The 22700-nt window shown below is 33.2% G+C and overlaps 1 protein-coding gene and 1 pseudogene across 2 annotated transcripts; both read right to left on the bottom strand.

Annotated features, from left to right (window-relative positions):
- Positions 1 to 949: 949 nt before the first annotated feature.
- On the bottom strand, positions 950 to 1916 carry LOC306662278 (olfactory receptor 6C74-like; annotated as a pseudogene). The gene has a single exon. The product of its transcript is annotated as an olfactory receptor 6C74-like (transcript).
- A 19552-nt stretch (positions 1917 to 21468) lies between these two features.
- LOC306662277 (olfactory receptor 6C1-like) lies at positions 21469 to 22425 on the bottom strand (the record flags this gene model as incomplete). The annotated part of the gene is made up of 1 exon (XM_079141787.1): positions 21469 to 22425. One exon carries the CDS (start codon positions 22423 to 22425, stop codon positions 21469 to 21471), a length of 957 nt encoding a protein of 318 aa, XP_078997913.1.
- Positions 22426 to 22700: the final 275 nt, after the last annotated feature.

Here is a 22700-nt window from a genome sequence, read left to right as displayed (position 1 = left end):
TTTAATTTTTGAATAATTGTGGTTATTGCACAAAACTTAAATTTCAGAATCCCCTAATAGATTTGGTCCAAAGCTAAAATACTCTAAGCTAGAACTTTAATCTTCTATTATCTTGGTTTCAGTGGCAGGAGGTATGTTTATAACTATACCAATCTGCATATCTCTGTTATGTACACATAGATCTGGCACATATATCAGACAAATAATATGTGAAAACAAAGCAGAATTAGCATTGTTCTTATTTCACAATGATTCACAAATCATTTAGAATTTGCTTTAGGAATATCCCAAGTTAATCAGAGGAAGTTTGAGAAGAACCTCAAATAAGTATTACATTTCATTTTTGAGTTCCAAAACAAACCAGTAAGTTTATCACATCTTCTTTTAACCGTGATAAACATCATTATAAATTTAAAGTCTTTATCTGAACACTAAGTGATTTGTTCCTTTAGATAATATGCACATACTCATATGTATGTGCGAATATAGACACACATCTAACACACTTAAATATACACTTCAAAGATAAACAGTGCTCAAAAGGGAACATCAAGAACTCTGTTACAATTTTCTCTTAATTACTTAATTACAATGTACATCAATTAATTGGAAGCATAAAAAATAAATTAGTTCTAAATTGGTTTCAATTGGTCATATATCAAATACAATTTTAAATGGAAGAAAATTTTAATTGCATTTCTTAAAAGACAAAAGAGACATTGAAAGTGGAAGCTCAATATTTTCATATGTCCATAGGAAAAAAAACTAAGAGAAGTGGGAAAGCAAAGTCAAATATTAAAAGGCAGCTTTAATTGAGATTAGCATTTTAGACCAAAGTTTTGAGAAAATATATTTTTCAGAAGACAAAAAGATGAATTTCAGAGCAATGAAATACAAAGTAAAAGGGGAAACTATCATTTGGAAGCTGCTGATGCTACCTGAGCCTCTTTTATTCATATCCTATGGGTAAGGAAGTAGAATACTCATTTCTTTGAGGAGACAACCTGTGCATCAGATTGACAAAGGCTTTTTTCACTTGTTGATTCCGTAAGCTATAGATGAATGGGTTCAGAAGTAGAGCAACTGAGGTATTGAGCACTGCAATTCCCTTGGAAAAAGATATTCTTTGTTTGATCGAAGGTTTAAGATACATGAAGATGCAGCTGCCATAGGAAAGAGATATCATGATCTTTGAGAAGAATATATGGAAAAAGCCTTTTGCCTCTAACTGGTTGAAGGGCTTCTTAGAATGATCAGGGTGATACAGGTGTAGGATATGATCACCATGACCAATGTGACCAGGAGTGTCACCAAAGCTGAGATGAATCCCATCATCTCCAGGAGCCCTGTATCTGTGCAGGAGTTCTGCATGAGGGTGTAGTGTCACAGTAGAAATGGTCAACAACGTTGGAGGCACAGAGGTCAATATTTAGACCTAAGACCAGTGGTGGGAAGATGACAAAAGAGCCAGCAAGCCAACAACTGAGGACCAGCTGAATGCAAACATTGCTGTTCATGATGGTCATGTGATGCAGGGGCTTACAGATGGCCACGTAGCAGTCACAGGACATAGCTGCCAGAAAGTAAAATTCTGATGCTCCAAGGAGGAAGGCAAAAAACACTTGGGTAGCACAACTGGCATAGGAAATGGTCTTGTCCCCAGATTCCATAGTCGCCAGAAATTTAGGGATGCAGGTAGTAGTTTAGGAAATTTCTAAGAGGGAGAAATTCCGAAGGAAAAAGTACATGGGGGTCTTCAGGTCCATATGCACCAGGGTGAGTGCGATGATGATCAGATTGCCAGAAATGCGCAGCAAGTAGGTAAGAAGCAGGAAGACAAATAACACGACCTTCAATTCTGGGTCATCAGTCAAACCTGCTAGGATGAATGCTGTCAATCTTGTGTGGTTCCGCATTACAACCTTCTGACATTTACCAATTCTGGATAGTAAACAATAATAATCTCAACAGAAAAATGACAGTGATAACTAGTGTCAAGCTTACATTAACAAAGTGATTTATTAAGGAGAGCAATAATACCCATTGCTCTTTTAAAGATGATTATGTCAGGAAGAATAATAGATTGTGTTTTCAGAATATGTAGGCAGAGAATTAACACATAAATTTGCAATTGCACTGAAGAATAATCCATACAAGGGTAGTAATTTTCCATTCTGTTTATGTGAATACAAGAAAATTTTTATAAAACAAAATTAAAGAAATCTGAATAGAGAAAAATATTTTTGCTTTCTTGAGAACACACAGGAGTTGGGATAACATGTTATTTTCCTGTTCAATTAAAGAAGTTGAATTCAATAAAACTCAACAATTTTGCATAACCAAACAAAGATATACCTATTATATGAAATGCAATAGTTTGCATTCTTACTTAAAAAACACACACGTACACACAGAGCCATGTTCCACCTACAGGACTAGGATGGCTTCACTATTATATTCAAGAAATCCCAAATGCAGGATTCTTGTCTCCTTTACTTTCATGGTTGAGATCCAGGTTCAAGTAAGTGAAAATGATGCACAGGACGTAATTCCATTTACTCTTTCTAGTATTTGCATTACTTCAATATCTGCTGTCACACCAATCTTTCTGCCTTGTACCCCAATACCAAATCAACTAGACCTGTCTGACAGCGTGTGTAGTAAGCCACTGCAGTTCTCCTCTGAGGTTGTGGTTCTGAGAATGGACCAAGTAAAATGAATAGCAAGACACATGAATGTAGAGACAAAGAACAATATATAAATGTGGATTTAGGAAGTTGAATGAAGTGGAAGAAGTAAAACAAAACAAAATGCACACTAGATACATAAGAAGGAGTCTCAGAGATAAGATAATGAGCTGGGGAAAAATTAAAAGATTAGATGTGTAAATCAGTACATGAATATTACAAGGGAGAATGGCCATTAATAACATTTCTCTCCATCTGCTTCTAGTTCTTTTTGCTCTTTGTCTAAAATAGAGATCGAAAACATCTACGATTTTGAGTTCCGCCCTGGACTAAGAAGAAAAGCGATAGTTGGTAAATTTCAAAAGCATAATGAATCACAAAGTAGCATTGACACAAATTATAGGTGGTATGTATTTCCCCATCATGAGAATATTCAAATGTCCAACTAACATGCAATTAAAGAGATATTAATAAATAGATAATTATTTTCCACATCTAACATATATTGAGACAGTGAAATTAAGAAATAAAATCATGTTCATACAGCTAGTACATTGGAAATCTAGTATTAAGGTATATCTCCAGGGAAAATTTCCTTCCTGGATAGCTTCATCATCAAATGCATAAAATATTTACATTTTCATGATTGGTTTGGCATTACATGATAGTGCATGTAATTATTTGCAAACTTCAAAACATATAACAGGAAAGCATATACATAAATAAAAATAGACATATAAGGACAAATAAAACTAGTTTGTAATAATATCTAAAGAAGTGTACGGGAGAAATTTGGAGTCTAAAGTAGGCCTTGGAGAAAAAAAATGAGATAAAATATTCTTAGGAGAAAGTAGTCTGAACAGAAAGTAAAAGGCACACATAAATACATTAGAACAACGAGTAGAATTTAGCTGCTAACATCATACATGTTAGTAATGCTAACAAATAAGTGACAGAAGTGACTGTTATTTTGTTAGAAATTTCTTCACATTCATATGATTTTGGAACAATCTGTTATAAGATTTTCCTCATTTATGGAAATTACCCCAATGGCAACAGTTGTCAGAATCCATACATCTATAACATAAATTAAAATTTTGTCATATCAGATCATTTCATTGTTCTACTTAAACACTCATACACACAAATTATCCCTCAAGAAACACTGTAAAGAGATTCCATTCATATTTGAAATCAGGCCTCTGAATGCAATTTTTTTTAGTTGTCTAAACTATCATGATAACAGATGAATTTAAAAATGTAAAGATATTGTTAACTAAATTATCATAGTATTCTATGGACTATATTCACCATTTTTCCTAAATCAGATTTTAAGTGTTGGAATTATTAAAAATGTTAATGATTAATGATAAATTACTGAACTGAACCAAATAATTTAATGATAAAAAATATCTAATAGGAAATGTATTTTTTTGGTGACATCCTTGCCTTTATTGATTTAATCAGGGGAAAGAGACTCCAAAGAATATATGGAAATGCATTTTAAAATACATACTTTCTTGTATCAATCAATAACTAACATCTATTATCATTCCTTCCCTGCTGTCTTGATATCCTGGAACCTGCTGAAATTGGGTTTTGCTCATTCACCTTCTCAGTAAGAATTTTTCTGATTGGTCCTTTTTATTAATACTAATAATAGCAATACCCCAACTCCTAGTAGTCTCTATTTTTCCTGACTTGTTTTTCTCTGAAGGCCTTATTATCATCTAACATACTGTATAATTTATATGTTTAAGGAAATACCATTTTTAACTTTTACAAATGTTATTTTCATCTTTTGAATCCTAAAGCAGTGTGCAAAAAAAAAAAAAAAACCTATAAAGTGCAAGCATTAATATGAAACACAAATTCTTTGGTGGTGGTAGGGTACTGAAAAGTAAATCCAGGGGTGCTTTACCACTGAGCTATATCTCCAGCCTTTATATATTTCGAGACAAGACTCACTATGTTGCTGAGAGTCTCACTAAATTTCAGAGGCTGCTCTAGAACTTACAAATTTCTGTCAGCCTCCAAAACTGCTGGGATTACAGGCATGCACTGCAATAACCAGATGAAAGAAAGATATTCTAAAGGCATAAAGATACAAGTTTATTGAGAGAAAATCTTCTGAGCCTTGATATTTAACAATTTTACCATATTGAACTGAGCTTGCAAACATTCCACTCCTCTCTGAATGTTCTACCTCATAATTTTAGATAGTTTCTTCTCACCTGCAAATGGCACACTAGGAAATGATTTAATTTGTTATTTTATGGCAGTTAGACCAGTTTATTGAATCTCTCCTTCTCTGTAACTTATTTATTTATGTATTAAATCCTTTTCTACCTATCTCCCACACTGCCAAATAAAATAAATCAATCCTGACCCTATGAACAATTTATACTTTCTGTGCCCTGAATGAAAATAGCTAGATTATGAAGAATTCTCAAGATGACACATGATCCAAGAACCATTTCCCTAGAGAGCACAAGTTTTTATATTATACAAGCATTCTCCCCAAGCTCTCTACATTTTAAAAACAAAATTTATATTAAAAAGAGACTAAGATAGATCACCAGAGTATCCAGTATAGATTGCCTTAATATGTGTTTGCCTTTCCATTTGTGGAAAGGAAACATTTATATTTTTCAGAAAGGCATCTAAAGACAGACCTAATCATTCAGATTATAGTTTAGGTTGGCTTCCAGCATCGCTTTCCTGCTAACTGGTATGCCTCAGGACTACCAGTTCAGTAAGTGGGTTTTGCAAGGGCTGACTGAAGGCAGTGGGTTGAATCTCTCTATTTCTTGAAGCCATCAGTCATGTGTCATTATCTTTTTCATTCATTGACTGAGCATAGGGCTGGGGAGGATGATTGAGGTGTTTGACCCGGGAGGTTGGTGGGTTGGGGGAATATGTAGTTGCTGGAGTCACCCCCATTGTCTTTGTTATCCAAAATGTCATATAAATGGAATCACACAGGGCAGAGTTTTTAACCATTTCTTCTTATATTTTTGCAGTTTGCATTGATATTTCTTCTATGTGCTTGCATACATGACAGTTTATTTCTTTTATTATTGAATAGTATTTCATTATGTTTATATATCACCTATGTATAGACCCCTGCTATTGAAGAATGTCTTAATGGCTTCTATATTTTGTCACTTACAAATAAAGCTGCTTATCATTTGAATACAGGTGTCTGTGTGGATATGAGTTTTCAGAAAACTATTGAGTAATTAGGAGTGTGATTTTTTTTAATTGTGTAGAAACGTTATATAATTTTTTAAGGAAATGTGACATTTTCCTCAAGTGTGGTTCTCTTGCTTTGCATATACAAAGGCAATGAGTGTTTATGCTATTTTCTCTTTTCTTGTGCAGTTCAGGTTATTTATTCACTCAATGTTTTTAATAGTATGGAATTATCCACAACATTCCCTAATTTTTGTGTGTGTCTTGCCATATTTTCTTAATGTGGAAATTTGGGATATTTGTTTTAGATCGCTCTTTTTTATAAATATTCATTTAGTCCTATGATTTTTTCCTTTAATCATTACTTTGCTACATCTCACAATTGTACAAGTTGCATTTTCAATTTTATGTAGATAAAATGAGTTTTCCTTTTCCTTGAGATTTCTTTTCAATTAATTATTTAGGGGTATGTTGTTTAATTTCTAATATTTGGAGATCTTTTCAGCTCTCTCAATTATCATTTCTGATTTCTTTCCATTACATATTGAGAATATATTTTGTTTTATGTCTTTTTAAAAATTTGTTGAGGTATGTTTTATGTCCCAGAATTCAGTCTTTCTTGGTCACTATTTCATACAATTTTGAGATGAATGTATATTAACTAACTGGGAGAATATTCTATATGCATTTATTAGAATAAGTTCATTGATAGTACTATTCAGGTCAGTTATATCTTGATTGCATTTTTTGGCTCCTTGATTTATCAGTTGTTGATAAATCACACCTACCAGGGGATTAACACACTAACTGGGTTAAAGCTCTCATAACTATCGTTTCTCACCTTTCAACCTTGCATTGTCTCACACATGAGCTTTTAAAGGTCACCCAATATTTAAACCATAACATCAACAACCATGGAGTTCCTATGACGGTCCTAAATGAATTAATCATTTCTTAAATCTGAATGTCAATTGACTTATGAATAAAGGTTGATCATGATCTTGCAGTTTATTATATAGCAAGGTTAGTAACATTTATATCCTTACTAGATCTCTTTTGTGACACTTCATTGTTTTGAATTTGGGATTGTGGGGTAACTTGATTATATAAATGTGCACCTATTTCAAATAATCCTGATTTTACTAAGTTAAAACCACTCTGGAATTCATCAGCACCAGAAGCTATCTCTCCTCTTGTATCTTATAACATTAATGCTGCCTTGTCCAAAGTCACTAACAAAAGTTGATGTCACAGATAAAGTTAAAGAAGATTCCAGATACGCTCTTATCCCATGCCTACAAACATTCATTGCCTCCTTGTTAATAAACATTCATATCTAGTACAGTGGCATCACTGTATAGAATTACTTCCTTAACCTCATGTTCTCACTGCTCACATTTCTGTTTCCTTTCATTCCCCCTTCAAGGACTTTGGACTAAATTATTTAATGGATACTGGGCATCACTTAGATCTGACTGCTTCCTGCTGAGAGAGGGTAAAACTGGGGAGTGGAAGTGACCCAAAGTCCCTGCTGTCAGGTGGAGCATGGAGAGTTAAGTGTACTTAGCATTATGGAAGTCCAAAGGTCAATGGTGGCAGTGGTTAGGTGACTTGATGGAATGTACATAGTGCAGGGGTCATGCCAGGAAAACATTAAACAAGACGGTAAAGCAATACTATTTTTTTTTTTGTAAAAAATTAGAACAAAATCAATTAGTATTATCAGCCAGTCTCTGAAAACCCCAAAGACAGTAACTCATTAAAATTTAAGGTGGGGTCCATTATGTCATTGATTTGTGAATGGAGGCCATTTAAGACTTTAGAAACATCAGCAGGGTTATTAGAATTGTAAACATAATAGTTAGTTTTATAATAGCACAGGTGTCCACTTGATTTCACTTAAGATATCTAATGTCATCTGATTTCTGTAAAACAACTGTCTTTATTGGCTTGACTTTTGTGTTTGTAGCAGTATTCTTTTAGCTGTCATTTACTCTCTTGCTAAAGTTAGGGATTCCACATGCCACATAACTTCTTTTAGACCAATCTCAGAGATAAATATAGAGGCTAGATAATCATGCCAGTGAAAAACAGATCAAATCCACTTATGTAGGAGATTGGGAAGATTTGTAGGTCTGTGACATCAGGCTCAAACTGGCTCAGAACGTACTTGTGACTGACATTCTTTTGTGATAATTTTCAGACACTCTGTATAAGAACTCTTCCTTTATATCTACCTGTCTGTCATTACTTTTGGTAGAACTGACAAAAGTGTATATCTCAAGTTACTTTAAAATAATCATTGTCTTCACTTTTCAAAGTCCATGTATGGCTGTGCTTTGATTATTCTTTCCTGCCAGGTTCTTAAGACCAAGGTGGTAAAAAAAAAAAAAAAAAAAAAAATTGACTTTATTCCTGTCTACTATTAGGGTCAGCTGAGATATCTCAGGGGTCACTTTTGGGAACCTGTGAGCAGCCATAAAGAAAAATATTAAGTGAAATAAGTCAATCCTAAAAAAAACAAAGGCCAAATGTTTTCTCTGATAAGTGGATGCTGATGCATAATGGGAAGGTGTAGAGGGGTAAGGGAAGAATGGAGGCGCATTGGATTGTGTAGAGAAAAAAGAGGGGAGAGGCGGGGGCTGAGGAAGGAAAGATAGTGGAATGAGACAAATATCATTACCCAATGTATATGTATGTTTACATGAATGGTGTGAATCTCCAGTGTGTACAACCATAGAAATTAAAAGTCATACCCCATTTGTGTACAATGAATCAAAATGCTTTCGGCAAAAAATAAAAAGATAATAAAACATTAAGAAGTTAGGATTCCCATTCTACAATTGAGGAATCTAAGGCACAGAGAAGCTAAGTAACTCCTTGCCCAACGGCAATGAGCTAGTTAAGTGATAAAATCAGAATTTAAACTCATGTAACTCATTGTGACTCCAAATGTTCCTCTTTTCCTCTCTTAGCCACTTTGTTGTATTGCTTAACATTCACCAAAAAGTTTGTCTTAACTCAAACAAAATTAAACTGGATCCAGTTCATTAATAAAATGTGTTATAGCATAATAATAATAATAATAATTATTATTATTATGCTACAACACATTTTATAATTATTATTATTATTATTATTATTAAGAAGGGTTATAGCTTGCAAAATGGCAGAACTTGCTCACATCAAAGATTTAAAAAAGAAAGATTCAGGAGTGGTGATTCATTCTACATAGTCATTCAACTCACCCATTTACCTCCCCTGATAGAGGTGGACTTTTGATGATGACGGCAAACCCTCAGTTAAATGTGTAGTGACTTCAATTGCATCTCTCTTCCAAATTCTTAACATTTATTGGAAATAATTGGAAAAAAATTCTTATACTAAATATCATGTTATCGATTTGGTGAATGCACACTTGTAGATTAGTAAATAGTACCCGAAGCAGTTTTCTTAACTGTCATGTGAAATAATGTACCCTCATTCTCTTGACCCTTTCCACAACACATTCCTTGAGTCAACAAATGGTAGCCTGTAGGCTACCAGCAGCCCAAGGGTTCTTCACACAGTTTTCCATCTAGGAAATCCTAATTTTATGTGTTTAAGGGGCTATCAAAAAAAGGAAAAAGGAGACAAATTTTATAATTAATCTGTAGTTTTTTTAATACCAAAGGTTTTTTTTTTCCCTCATATTGCCCCTTATTTAGACTAATGTACTAATTACCCTATAATAGACATTCTGAACCTATCCTTACATTTATATTACTAATCACCATGCAATGTTACCTTTAAATCTTAATTTACACTTGAATATATTAACCTCACTAATCTCTTGTCAATCACTGTTTCACTCATTTATTTATTCCTTAGTAGGCACTGGGTTAGATGATAAGGATGTAGAAATCTGTAAGAGGTAGAATCTTCCTCCAAGAAATGAATACAGAAAGTTTGTGTGATCCATTAAGCACTATTCAGATTTCATTATGAGCACTATGAATGATTGAATATGGAATGAGATATAATTGTTGACCAGACTGTCCATAGGAAGCTCCATATTAATTAACTTCAACTGATGGTTAAAATTTTGCAAGCCAGCAAAGAATATTTGAACAGGCATCTGCATTCTCTGTGTGTGAATGCATACATTTTGTGCAATATACTTAGTTGTTTAATGTGGTTGAGACATATGGTTTGGCATAGCACCTTTATTATTATTATTGTGTTTCTATTTGAGTATCTGTTGGAATGGATGGATATCTTTTGTTTTTATGTGATGGCCTTCTTGGTATGCAGCTTTTTCCTGATGATGTTAAGTTGGTGTTGGTTTGCTGTGTCATGATGTATTTATATCCAAATGGACATGATAGCATAATCCTCTTACAGCTCCTTTGGCTATGATTCATGGATTTGAGCACATTGTGCACCACATCAGAGTTGGAGAGACTCATTGCCTGTGCAAGTCTTATAAGAATGGGAATAATCTGGTACTTGAGGTAGATGGAGTGTAGGCAGCAGGGTATGCACCCTCTGTGGTTAGTTACTTCTACAATAAAAGTCCCTATCAATTGTCACAGTTGGTCTTAGTTCTGCTACTTGAAAATGATTCCATTGGTTGTTCCAGTCTTCATGAAGGGCCTATTCTCTTACTGGACATGTTACAGTTCTAAGCATTTCACAGAGAGACAACAGGTCCCAAATAACAGCTTCCATTCAGTGAGATGCACCTCCAGTCTTGTTGGTCTTTCTTGATCTGACAAGATGTGGTTACAAATCAGTGGAGAACCCTTACAGATGTGGTTTTAGCAACATTGTATTTTTCCTCTCTGTCCCTATGGTGGGACTGTCTACCTGGGAGAGGACCACAGATTACTCTTAACTGTGAACACTCTAGATCAGGTCAACAACTGGGAATTTATAATTTCTATTTTTCTTATAATTTCTTATTTTTCTTATTTCTATACCTTAAGTAGAAGTGTTCGCCAGTGTTCAGGAAGGAGCATGGTTGAAGATGCACACTATTCCTTTCAGCTGGACTGTGGGTGTAGCTCAGCAGCAAAGTGCCCAACCATATTGCACTTTGATTCAGTGTCCAGCACTGAAGAAAATAAAGAAAAGAAAAAATGGAGAAATAATGTGAAACGAGTAAATAAAAATAAATTTAGAGAAAACTCAAAAAATTAAAAATAATTAAAATGCAAAGCACAATACATAAGAAAAATGATTTTACAATAAATAAAATGAAGGAGATACACAAATTCCACTAGTGGAGGTGCTCACATATGCGAACCTGGGCAGATGGTCATGGGCTATGCTTAGCAGCAGAGTGCCCAACCCATCTTGCACAGGGTCTAGCTGCAATCTCCAGCCCTGAAGAAAATACAGAAAAAGAAAGGGATGAAGAAGGAATATAAAATATGTAAATAAAAATAAATTTAGGGAAAGCTTAAAAATTAAAAATACTTAAAATAAATAAGAAAAATGTATTTAAAATAAATGAAGGGGATACACAAATTCCTTCTAGTGGAAGTGGTCACATACACAAGCATGGGCAGATGGTCATGAGCTGTGCTGATCCAGGTCTCTGTGTTCTCCAGGTCTTCTAAGGTTGTATATCTTAGAGGCAAGGAGTTATCTTGGGCTTTCTTATTCCATTTCCTTCAAAAGAAGACCCGGCCAGCTGTGACAGTGGGTGGATCCCAGGTGAAGCTAGATGAATGTTGTCTCAGTTGGATTTCTTATGAGTTTGGGCAGAATGAGAGCCATGCAGGTTGTATGTTCTCTTGAAACTTTTTAAATTGCAAGCTCAGGGCCTGAGAACTTACGGAAGGTTTGGTGGGTCTTCCTCTCAAAACAAATAAGGGTGTAGCATGTATTGCACCAGGTTCACACTCACTTCAGAGCTTTACAGGTTGTGTACCAGTGGCAGAGCAAGTGATGAAGCTCTTGTGGGCTCCTAGATGCCTGGAACAGGAGGGGGGATCACACTTGAACCCAAGTTCTGCACTAGGACCATGGGAACCCTGTGATTTGCCACTTTCCCATCCTCAAACCTGTGTCTTCAGCCCTGACCCCTGGGCACAGCTACATTCAACTGTTCCTTCCCTGATGATGAATTGGAAGAGCTGAAACAAAATAACAAGTGCAACAAAAATATCCCTCCTGTCAACCAGTAATAATGTACCCAGTAAAGTTGTCTTTCAGAAATGAAGGCAAATATATATTTTCCCAGAGAAATGAAAGAAATTTCCATGTATTTTCTTTTATTTTTAAAATTAAATTCATTTTTAAACATACATAAAACATAAACATCATACATGATAATAGAGTATCATGGAATATTTTGATACATTGTGCATCGTATAAAGTTTAAATCGGGTTAAACATATATATCTTCTTACACCACTATCATTTCTTTATGGTGAAAACATTCAAAATATATCATTCTAATCTTTTGATATACACAGTACATTATTGTTACGTGTAGTCACCCTGCTGTGCTATAACACACCAGAGCTCTTGGCTTCTATTTAAGTGTAACTTAGTACAGATTGGTCAACATTTCCTTGTTGTTCCTTTCTTCCTATTCTCCCCAATCTCATGTCTGGTAACTACCAATCTACTCAACTTCTTTGTAACCAAATATTTATATATACATATATATATATATATATGTATATATATATATCACATATGAGTAAGATAATACATTACTTGTCTCTCTGTTTCTAGCTTATTTCACTGAATATAATGACCTTCAGTTCTACCCATGTTGTTGCAAATAATGAAATTTCATTCTTTTCTATAGCTAAAAAATACTTCATTATGAACCACATTTTCTTGTTGATGGATTGTTTCCATTTCTTGGCTATTGTGAACATTGCTACAATAAAAATGGAAATGCAGATATCTCTTCAACATATTGATTTATTTCCTCTTCAACATATTGATGTATTTCCTCAGTATATATAACTAATAATGGGATTTCTGGAAATGGCATTTGTATTTCTAATTTTTTAGGAACCTCCATTTTGTTTCCCTACATGCTACACTAATTTGAATTCTCACCAGCAGTGAGCAAACATTCACATATTTCTGAAATCTCCCCAATATTTATCAAATAGTAACCATTCTTATTGGAGTAAAGTGATAGCTCATGTGATTCTGATTTTCATTTCCTTGATATTAACCCTATAATAAAAAATAATCTCCTTTTTAAAACTTTAATATTGACTTTGAAGCTCTAGTGTGTCGAATTTTCTTAAAATTTTATTGAAGTTAAGAACAAATATGATAACTTCAAAATTCACTGAATTGTCCTTCAGACATTTATCCAAAGAGAAACATTGCTTATAATTTGTTGAGGATAAAGATATGCATCCACCAAGATTAAAACTCAGTATTTGAATGGATATCAAATGTATACACAATTAACATTTTTCTTTCTTTTTGTTAATCTAAACAGAACAAAATGTATTTAAGAAAAAAAATTGCTGAGTTTGATCAAAATCACAGCTTTGGTTTTGACTTGGCAGTTCAGTTAAAAAGCATTTAACCACTCACACTATTTGATAAGTCATTGGCCACTGGCAAAATTATTTCTACAGAGGCCATAAGATTTTATAATGACATAATTAAGTTTATGTGGTTAGTAATATGCCTGACAATTTTAAGTATTAAGAAAATGTTAGTTATTAGTGGCATGTCTAATAACCTGAAACTTTGGAATTTTGTATTTTTTTAACTTGTTATTCATATCTTGGGTACAAGAAATAAAATAAAATTATTCTACCTTCTTCATTGGTTTAATTATGTAAATTGTTAATGATATGAGCAAACCTATTATTATTTATATCTCAATATGTTTGTAAATATATACAATATAGAGGCTGGTGTTGCAACTCAGTGGTAGAGTGATTGCCTACCATGGGTGAGGACCTGAGTTTGATCTTCAGCACCACATAAAAATATATAATTAAAATAATGATATTGTATCCACAACTAAATTAAAAAAAAATATGTACAATATATTCCTCTTAGATATGTAATTCTTATAAATTACATTGAGATCACCTATTTACTTATTTTATTCTCTCTTGCTTAGGTCTACATGAGAGGAAGAGCTAAACTTTTAAATCACTGAATTATTTCTTTAGTAGAAACATTTTGAATAAATAATTTAGTACATTGGTGAAAGTTCCTTGGAAATATTAAATTCAAAAAACTATTGGAAAACATTTAAATCAAAGGCATGTGTACATTTTTAAATCACAAAATTCCTAAAGATTGCAATGCTCAGACATTACCATTTTAATTTCTTGTATTGGAATCCTTCGATTTCCAGATTTTAGCAGACAGTTGAGATATAAGGACTAAAAATTATTTGAAATGTATTAAAATCTGTATAATGACTTTGATTTTATAAATATTTAAAATCATTTTTACATTTTACTTGCAAATTACAGGAGTCTACAAATTTAGAAATAAAATATATTAAAGTTTTCTAATCAACATTATTTGGGAATTTTTTTTAATAAATGAAACAATTGAAATTGAAATTCTCATGTAGTATAACTATTAACTGATAATTCAAACCAAAAGTTCAATTACTGAGTTGAGGTTCCATATAATTAAAAAAATTATAATGAATCCTAAATTTATTTTTGTATATTAAATAAGAAACCCAATTTATAGATAAATGAAAATGTTGCCCTTTAAATTTCACAAAGTATAGAACTCTACATTTAAAATACAGTGCAATAAAACATATTACCTATAGGGACTAAATTTAATGAACCAAGATACAGAACATGTAGAATCTAAAATCATTATGACATTGTCAATAAAGAAAAAAAAGTTGTGCTGCACAGTTGTTAATAGGAAATGGTCTCATCCCGGATGATAATAGCACCCAGAAACGTAGGGATACACACAGTTGTAAAACATTTCTAAGAAAGTGAAGTTCCAGAGGAAGAAGTACATAGGAGTCTGTAGATGGGAGCCCACCAAGGTTAGAGCAACCATACTCAGATTTCCAGTGACATTTAATATGTAAGTGATAAATAAAAAAAGGAAAAGTACAATCTGAAGTTCAGGATCATCAGAAAGGACTAGACGCACAGATTCTGTAATCACTATGTGATTCATCTCTTTCTGTCTTTCTCTTTGTCCCTGTCTCTTGGTCTCTCCTTTTTCCTCTACTGAAGATATTGGGCATGAAGGAGAACCAAAAGAGAAGAAAGATATAATTTATTATGATCAATATAGTCCTTATTGATACAATTTTAAATATCTTCCATAACATGTAAGAATTTATTTTGATTTTCCTCTTTGTATCATATTTTAATACATATTTTTAAGTTCAGCTTGTTTACTACTGGTTCTTTTATTTAAAATCTAGCAACAGTATTTAGGGAATTTTTATATAGTAAGCCACATTATTGAGAGATGGCAAATAAAATCAATATTTCTTATGTTGTGTCCAATTTATGTGAAATATTATTAACCGTTTTGCTGAAACAATCATAAGAAACATGAATTTTCCTTTTCGTTTCTTTTCCCATGATGAAAGTGTAGTATTTAGATAATACTACAACCTAAAAACAAGAATATATTATTTTGATTTTATCAACAGGCAAAAGTAAAAATTTGAACACTAAAGTTGGAAACTATTACTCTTTTTATGATATAAAAATATCAACCAAATATTTTGTTGAAAGATGAAATAATTTTAAAAATATAAATTATTTGATTTATTTTATTTTATTTTTAATAGTAATGTTTGGATTAATTATCAAGAAAATATAAGAATATTCTATTCATATTATGCATATGTATTTACTATAAAATAAATAATGTGATTAATTCATGTAGTAACCAGGAAATATGTTCACACATTAATTTATCTTATAATTCTATCAAAATCTTTAATGTGAAGACTGATGATTTATTAGAAATATATGTACATTTACACATGTGTGTATACATACATATGGGAATGCTTGCATATATACACGTACATATATGTATACACACACATATTCAGGCACACTGTATGCAGATTTTTTCATTTTTGAGCTTAAAGGAACATGTATTTATTTTTCATTTTGCTTTGAAGCACAAATTAGAAAGTAACTACTTGCCTTAGGTCTTAACAGCTCTGTCACTTGGATTATAGCACAATATGTTTTCCATTTGAACATCATTCTTCCTTATCTAGTAAGTTTTATGGAAAAATGTTTTCTTTCTTAGTCATATTGTCCCACATGAGACATTCATTCCACAGATCCACTCATCCACCAGGATGTCTAGAAATGTACAAGAAAACCTCTCCCAATCACCTTAACCCATTCATTTATTCCCCAGGTCTTCAAACACTGCCCAGGGTATGCTATTCTGTGGATTGGTTTGCTAAGTCCTAACAACTGTCTTTTCCCTATTTAGAAGGTCAAATTTCTGCTGTGAAGGACAGAATGTAAAACCATTGCTTTTCTGCCAGACACTAGAAATGGTCATACTAATCAAATTTGATTTTATATTTTCTCAATTTTATGATGACTGAAAGTAAATATTTAGGGAAATAAACCTTCAGAAAACATGACAATACACTATGTTCCCCTTCAATAACTGGATCTAGAAGTTTAAGAGAGTAATATTTAAAACAAGAACAGAAAAGGTGTGACATCGTTGTATATTATGAGTATAGATTCTTAAAGCAGAATCTTGCTTCCAACTGGTTACACTGTATATCTCAAATATTTCAAGTCTATTTGTTTTGTTTTCCAAAGATGTGATCTTATGGGAACAAGACAAAGTCCAGGCCACATCCCTGTGATCTTCAGACCTTGAGGGATTTCCATTAGCCATCCTTCAGGTTTTCAATAGCCTCCTAACTCTCTCCATTGTGGATCTCCCTTGAGAATGGTTACATTCCTTTCAGTATCCCACAGAGAATCCATAACAGTCTTCTACAAACCATGCATTTCCACTAATTGCAGTTACTTAAAATATTTTATTATTTTGTAATATTTCATGAGCAATAAAAGTAGTTTGTTACAAAATCTGAGCCTTGAATCTGAATGATATTTAATCATATTTTTAAAATATGAAAATTTTCTACATTTGACTCTTTGATTGTTAATACTTTGTCTTTGTTAGACGTTGGTCAACTGTAAACTGAAGGTTTGTGTATAATAGTGAGTAAAAGAATAACTTTTATAATGTACATATTCTCATAATTTAAAAAATACTTTTATAAACTTTTACTAATTTTATCCTCATTACAAAGTGCAATATTTAATTGCCTTGTCGTCTTTCCTAATCTTACTATTCATCTTGGCTTTCATTTATTTATCATCATTTCAACATTTTAATAAGAAATAATCACAAAATGATAAACCTTTGTTATATGAAGTTCTGGTTAGTGGATTACACCTACTTATTCTCTTTCATGTTCTTCATGCTTATCAAATATTTTTGAAATAAAAATATAAAATCTGATGTGTTAGTCATTTTTTTATTGCTGTGACTCAAATACCTGACAAGACCAACTTAAGGGAGCAATGCTGACTTGGGGTTTCAGGGGTGCAGTTGGTGGTTAGTGATCAGCATTGCTCTGGTGAGGCAGAATATCATGGTGAAAGGACAATGGTGGAGTAGAACTTCTCACCTCATGGAAGCCAGGAAGGAGGAGGAGAAGAGAAATAGAGAGGAAGGAGAAGGAGAAGGTGAAAAGAGGAGCTGGGGAAATAAGATAAAGTGCTGGAGGGCATGCCCCAGTGACCTGCTTCTACTCCAATCCCACTTGCCGGTAGTGACCACCCAGAATTATATTCAAATTATTAATCCATCAAACGTCTTAATCCACTGATGAAGTTCCACTTATCCTCATCTAATCATTTAACCTCTGAATATTCCTTCATTATCTATTACATGAATTTACTGGTGAACCCTTCATATCAAAATCATAACATTAGATCATAGCACATATATTTGATCTAATCATACAAACTAATAATACATATCATATAATAAAAATTACTCCAATATAAATAGATTTGCCATAGTAAATATCTAGATTTATAATTTTAATTCATGTTAATCATTAGAATTTTTTTTTTCAGTTTAAAACTGCTCCAGAAAGGAATACATTTTAAAAATTTTTTCAAAAATTTCTCAGCAGCTGTTTGTGATGAACTGTTGACTCCATTAGTTCATTACATGGTACAAAATGGTAATATTTCCTATGTATCTTCTTATTACAAACCCTATGGAAAAGTTCAGATAAATGCTTTCTCTGTTCTCTATTCATTATTCTGAGTTGGTTCTCTAGTATTTTATGTTGAATCATATACAGATACAAATTTATAATTTTGAAATTTCTTTTAGATCACATTAGTATTTGACATAAACATATCAAGGAAGATTAAAATTGACAATTCTACCTCTTTAGAGTTCTTCAGTTAGGCGCGAAGTGTTGCTTTTTTTTTTTTTTTTTGAACATACATTTTAAATATTGTTTGCTTTCTTCTTATCCACTACTTCTCCCCAAATCATACAACACTTTCCTGCATTATGCCCATAATTAATAATTTCTCCAGTCTTCTTACATTGACTGGGAATTGTTGACTGAGATAAGACTCTGGCCTCAGTTTTGTCATATATAGCCTTTAAAAAGTTGAGGTGAATTTTTTATTTCCATCATTGCTTCAGCATTTTTAACATGTGGGTGCTGGATTTTGTCCAAGGTTTTTTCTACATCTATCGAGATGATAATATAATCTTGTCCTTAATTCTATTTATGTGGCAATTCACATTTATTAAAATATATGTTGAACCAACCAGAGCATACATATGTTTTGACTGACCATATATATTTTTGTGTGTTGTTGGTTTTGTTCATTTTATTAGTTTTATTAATCTTTTTAGTTCATCATGGTCTCTCTACACTCACATTTAGTAAGCAAAGATTATTTTTGTTTGCTTGCTTTGGGTAAAAAGAAACTTTATATCAAGCACTGTTTTCCATGCTTAAGTCAAGAAAAGTGATAGAGACCCGAATTCACATGAACTGGGTGGCTACTGACTAAATAACAAACATCTTAATTTTGAATACCATGTTATTTGATGATAAAATGCTACAGAAAAGCATAGAGACTAGACTAAAGATTATGTGGAGTCCTGTACCAGAGACAGGTTTAAGATTAAGTCAGAGAGTTAGAACTTGCTCATTAAAGTAGTGATGTTTGAACAAAGGCCTTAAGGAGACCTAGGTGACAGAAACTTTTATAATGATATCAGAAAGGCCAACAACTGAGTCGATCACATAAAATTTATGATCTATAATTATCATTGTTGGAGTTCTCAGTCAGTTTGTATGACTCAATGTTTATGTTATATGGCACATAGAGCCCACTTACATGTTACAGGACTAGTTATAGAATAATTAGGCTATGACTTGCTTTGTTAATTTTTCCCACATATTTTCAAAATGCGTCAAACTGCTCCCTGGGGTTTCCCACTTGACCTGGTTCTAGAAAAAATTAAGGGTGTGCTGGTTAATTTTATGTGTCATCCTGGCTGGGCTACAGGATACCCAGATAGCTGACTGATAAAACTTTATCTGGATGTCTGTGAGAGTGTTTCCATTTGAATTGGTACACTGACTTAAAGAGGAAGGGACTTCTTTTTATGGGTGAACATCATTCTACCTGTTGAGAGCTCAAGAGAACATTCTACCTGTGTTGAGAGCTCAAGGAGAACAAAAAGGTAGAGGGAAAAGTGAACTTTCTCTCTTTTGAACTGGGAAATTCAACTATTCCTGCCCTTGGACAGTTCGAAGGCTTTAAAGTTAACCAGATATTCAGTCATTGGCTCCCCATCCTAGATCTTTGGACACTGAGTGACTCTGTGGGCATCCAGTTTGCAGATGGCAGATTATGGGACCTCTGTTAACACAGTTGCATAAGCCAATCCCTCCTTTTCAAGGTGTATATAGAATTTCCATTTATCTGTATCTCCTATTGCTTCAAATTCTTTGGAGAACTTCTACTAATACACTGTACTTCGCAGGAATTTACAGAAAATACCTTTCAGAAACCTAAGTAAAATTAAGAAGTGTGTATTCCTCTTAACTTTAATTTCAACATTAGAAAAATGGTGTATCTTAAAATGAATTCTGGACATGTTGACTTAATAAGATTATGAGATTATGAGATCTGAGATTATGCTTGGATTTGTTTTCTAAATATTCTGTTTTGCTTTTTAACAGTTCCATTTTTTGTAGCTTTGTGCAAACTATTTTTTGGTTCTCTGAAATACTTGTTTTTTGGCAAATTTCTATTTCTTGTCATTGTTGCTCTAGGAGTTAGGTCCCTTTATTTACACACTGGGCATTGTTCATGAGCATCTCTCTTCTAACTCATGACTTTAAAACAGAGTTGGTTTTCTGTAAAATCTGTGTTTGAAACTACTCTGCAATTACAGAAGACTGCAAACTGGTAGAGAGAAAAAAACTGACATTCAGAGAGTTTATTTCTGTTTTATTCTGATTCATTCTATATATGCACTACCTCAGTGAAATTTCTTCAAAATTGAGTGTATTGATTTGTAGTCTTCAGATAGTATGTGATAACCATGGTGCTGGGCACATAGTAACTATGCCTAGACAACATGATTAAGTTTTTATGAAAACATTAAGTAAGGCATAATTTTATCACATTAATAAAGCCACTGTCATATTCTTAATAGAGATTAATAACAAAAACATACAGTCCTCTTATTGCAGACTCTCTAGTTGACCAGGGTGATGTATTTCAATGATCACTGACTGCATAAATGCAGAGTACAACCAAATACTACATCACAGACTAACATTTCCTTCTGTAAGTCTGTCTTCTTCATTCAATGACATCTCTAAACCACCGAAATAATTCCTGGATAAATTTGCAACAAACATAAATTTGGGTTCTGTCTAATTTCTTATCACAATCTTTCTCTAGAGATTGCAAAGAAAAGTTTATGTAGAATTTTACATGGGAATATGATCCAAACATGCCTGAAGAAAATTATGCATTCAGCACTTTATTGGAAAAACTATCTCAGTAACATCTACTGGGCAGTAGTCAGAATATGAGCTCATTTTAAAATATTTGCAATTTCTGACAAGAAGAGTAGCCTTATATAAAATACTCCATCAGGATTACACATTTGATTTATAACCATGTTATAAATAAAATCACAATTTATATTTTGGTGTGTATTAAGTTAAATATATCTACTATTATAAGTTATGTCTCCTGTATATGGGGATATTTTCTTTTCATGAACAAAACTCAAATTGTAATTTTCTGTGCAGAATAATCATTGCTTGAGAAGGTGTGATAAACAAGCACCAGAAAAATGGGATGTCAGAAAGGCATAAGAAAATAATTTAAATTTGGTGAGATATATGTTAAACAAATATGCCAGTAAACTTGCTAGAATAAAAAAGAATGAATGAACAAGAATGACAGGCAGGGCAATGCTGATTTGAATTTCTACTGAAAATTTATTCTTTTGTATTTTAACTACCCATCAATGTGCCTTTACCTCAAGACACCCCATCTTTTTGTGTATTTGTGAAAAATACAATCTTCCTGGCCATGTTCATGAAGGCTTGCTTGACCTGCTGATTCCTTAGGCTATAAATAAAGGGGTTGAGCATAGGAGCCACTGAGGTGTTCAGTACAGCCACACCCTTGCTCAAAGACACTCTGTCTCTTGCTGAGGGTTTAATGTACATAAAAATGCAGCTGCCATAAGAGATGGAGATGACAATCATGTGGGAAGAACACGTGGAAAAGGCCTTTGTCCTCTGACTAGTAGAAGGAATTTTCAAAATCGTTCTGATGATATATATGTAGGACAGAAATATTAATGCCAAAGTGAACATCAGAGTAAACACGGCACAAGAAAACCCCATTATCTCTAAGAATTTTGTGTCTGAACAGGACAGTTGGAGTAGGGGGAAGTAATCACAGGTAAAATGGTCAATGATATTGGACCTGCAGTAATCAAGCTGTAGCAGCAGTATGAGCAATGGGAAGATGATTAAAAAGGAGACCAGCCAGGAAGCAAAGACAAGCATTGTGCAGACCTTTGGATTCATGATGGTGGTGTAATGCAGAGGCTTGCAGATAGCAATGTAACGATCATAGGACATGGCAGCCAGAAGGTAAAATTCAGTGACTCCCAGGAGAATGAAGAAAAATAACTGAGCCATACAGTTGTTAAAGGAAATGGTTTTATCTCCTGAAATAATGGTACCTAGGAACTTGGGTATACTGACAGTTGTGAAAGAAACTTCTAATAGGGAAAAATTTCTGAGGAAGAAATACATGGGAGTCTGGAGATGGGAATCCAGCAGGGTGAGGGTGATGATGGTCAGGTTCCCTGTGATGCTGAGCATGTAGGTGAGGAAGAGGAAGGTGAATATTACCACCTGGAGCCTTGGATCATCCGACAATCCCAGGAGGATAAATGCTCTTATTTCTGTATGGTTTCTCATTTGCTACTTCAGTCATTCATTTTTCTCTTCTCAAACCTATGGGAGAAACCACAAAGAAAACACTTGAGTTGATGATTAATAAATATCCAAGGGTGAAGCTGGAATGTTGCTTAAATATTATGCCACTTCCACCTTCAGGGGAAATGGAAAGCTACTTTCTTTTACAGTGAAAAACTCTTTAGTGATGTGAATTAATAACTGTTTTAGTATCAAAACTAGAATGTGATTCTATCTCACCCCTTTTAGAATGGTTATTTTCAAACACACACACACAC

Source organism: Sciurus vulgaris, assembly GCF_902686455.1.
Source record: "Sciurus vulgaris genome assembly, chromosome: 5".
Lineage (NCBI taxonomy): Eukaryota > Metazoa > Chordata > Mammalia > Rodentia > Sciuridae > Sciurus > Sciurus vulgaris.
This window is presented reverse-complemented; position numbering and strand designations above follow the sequence as displayed.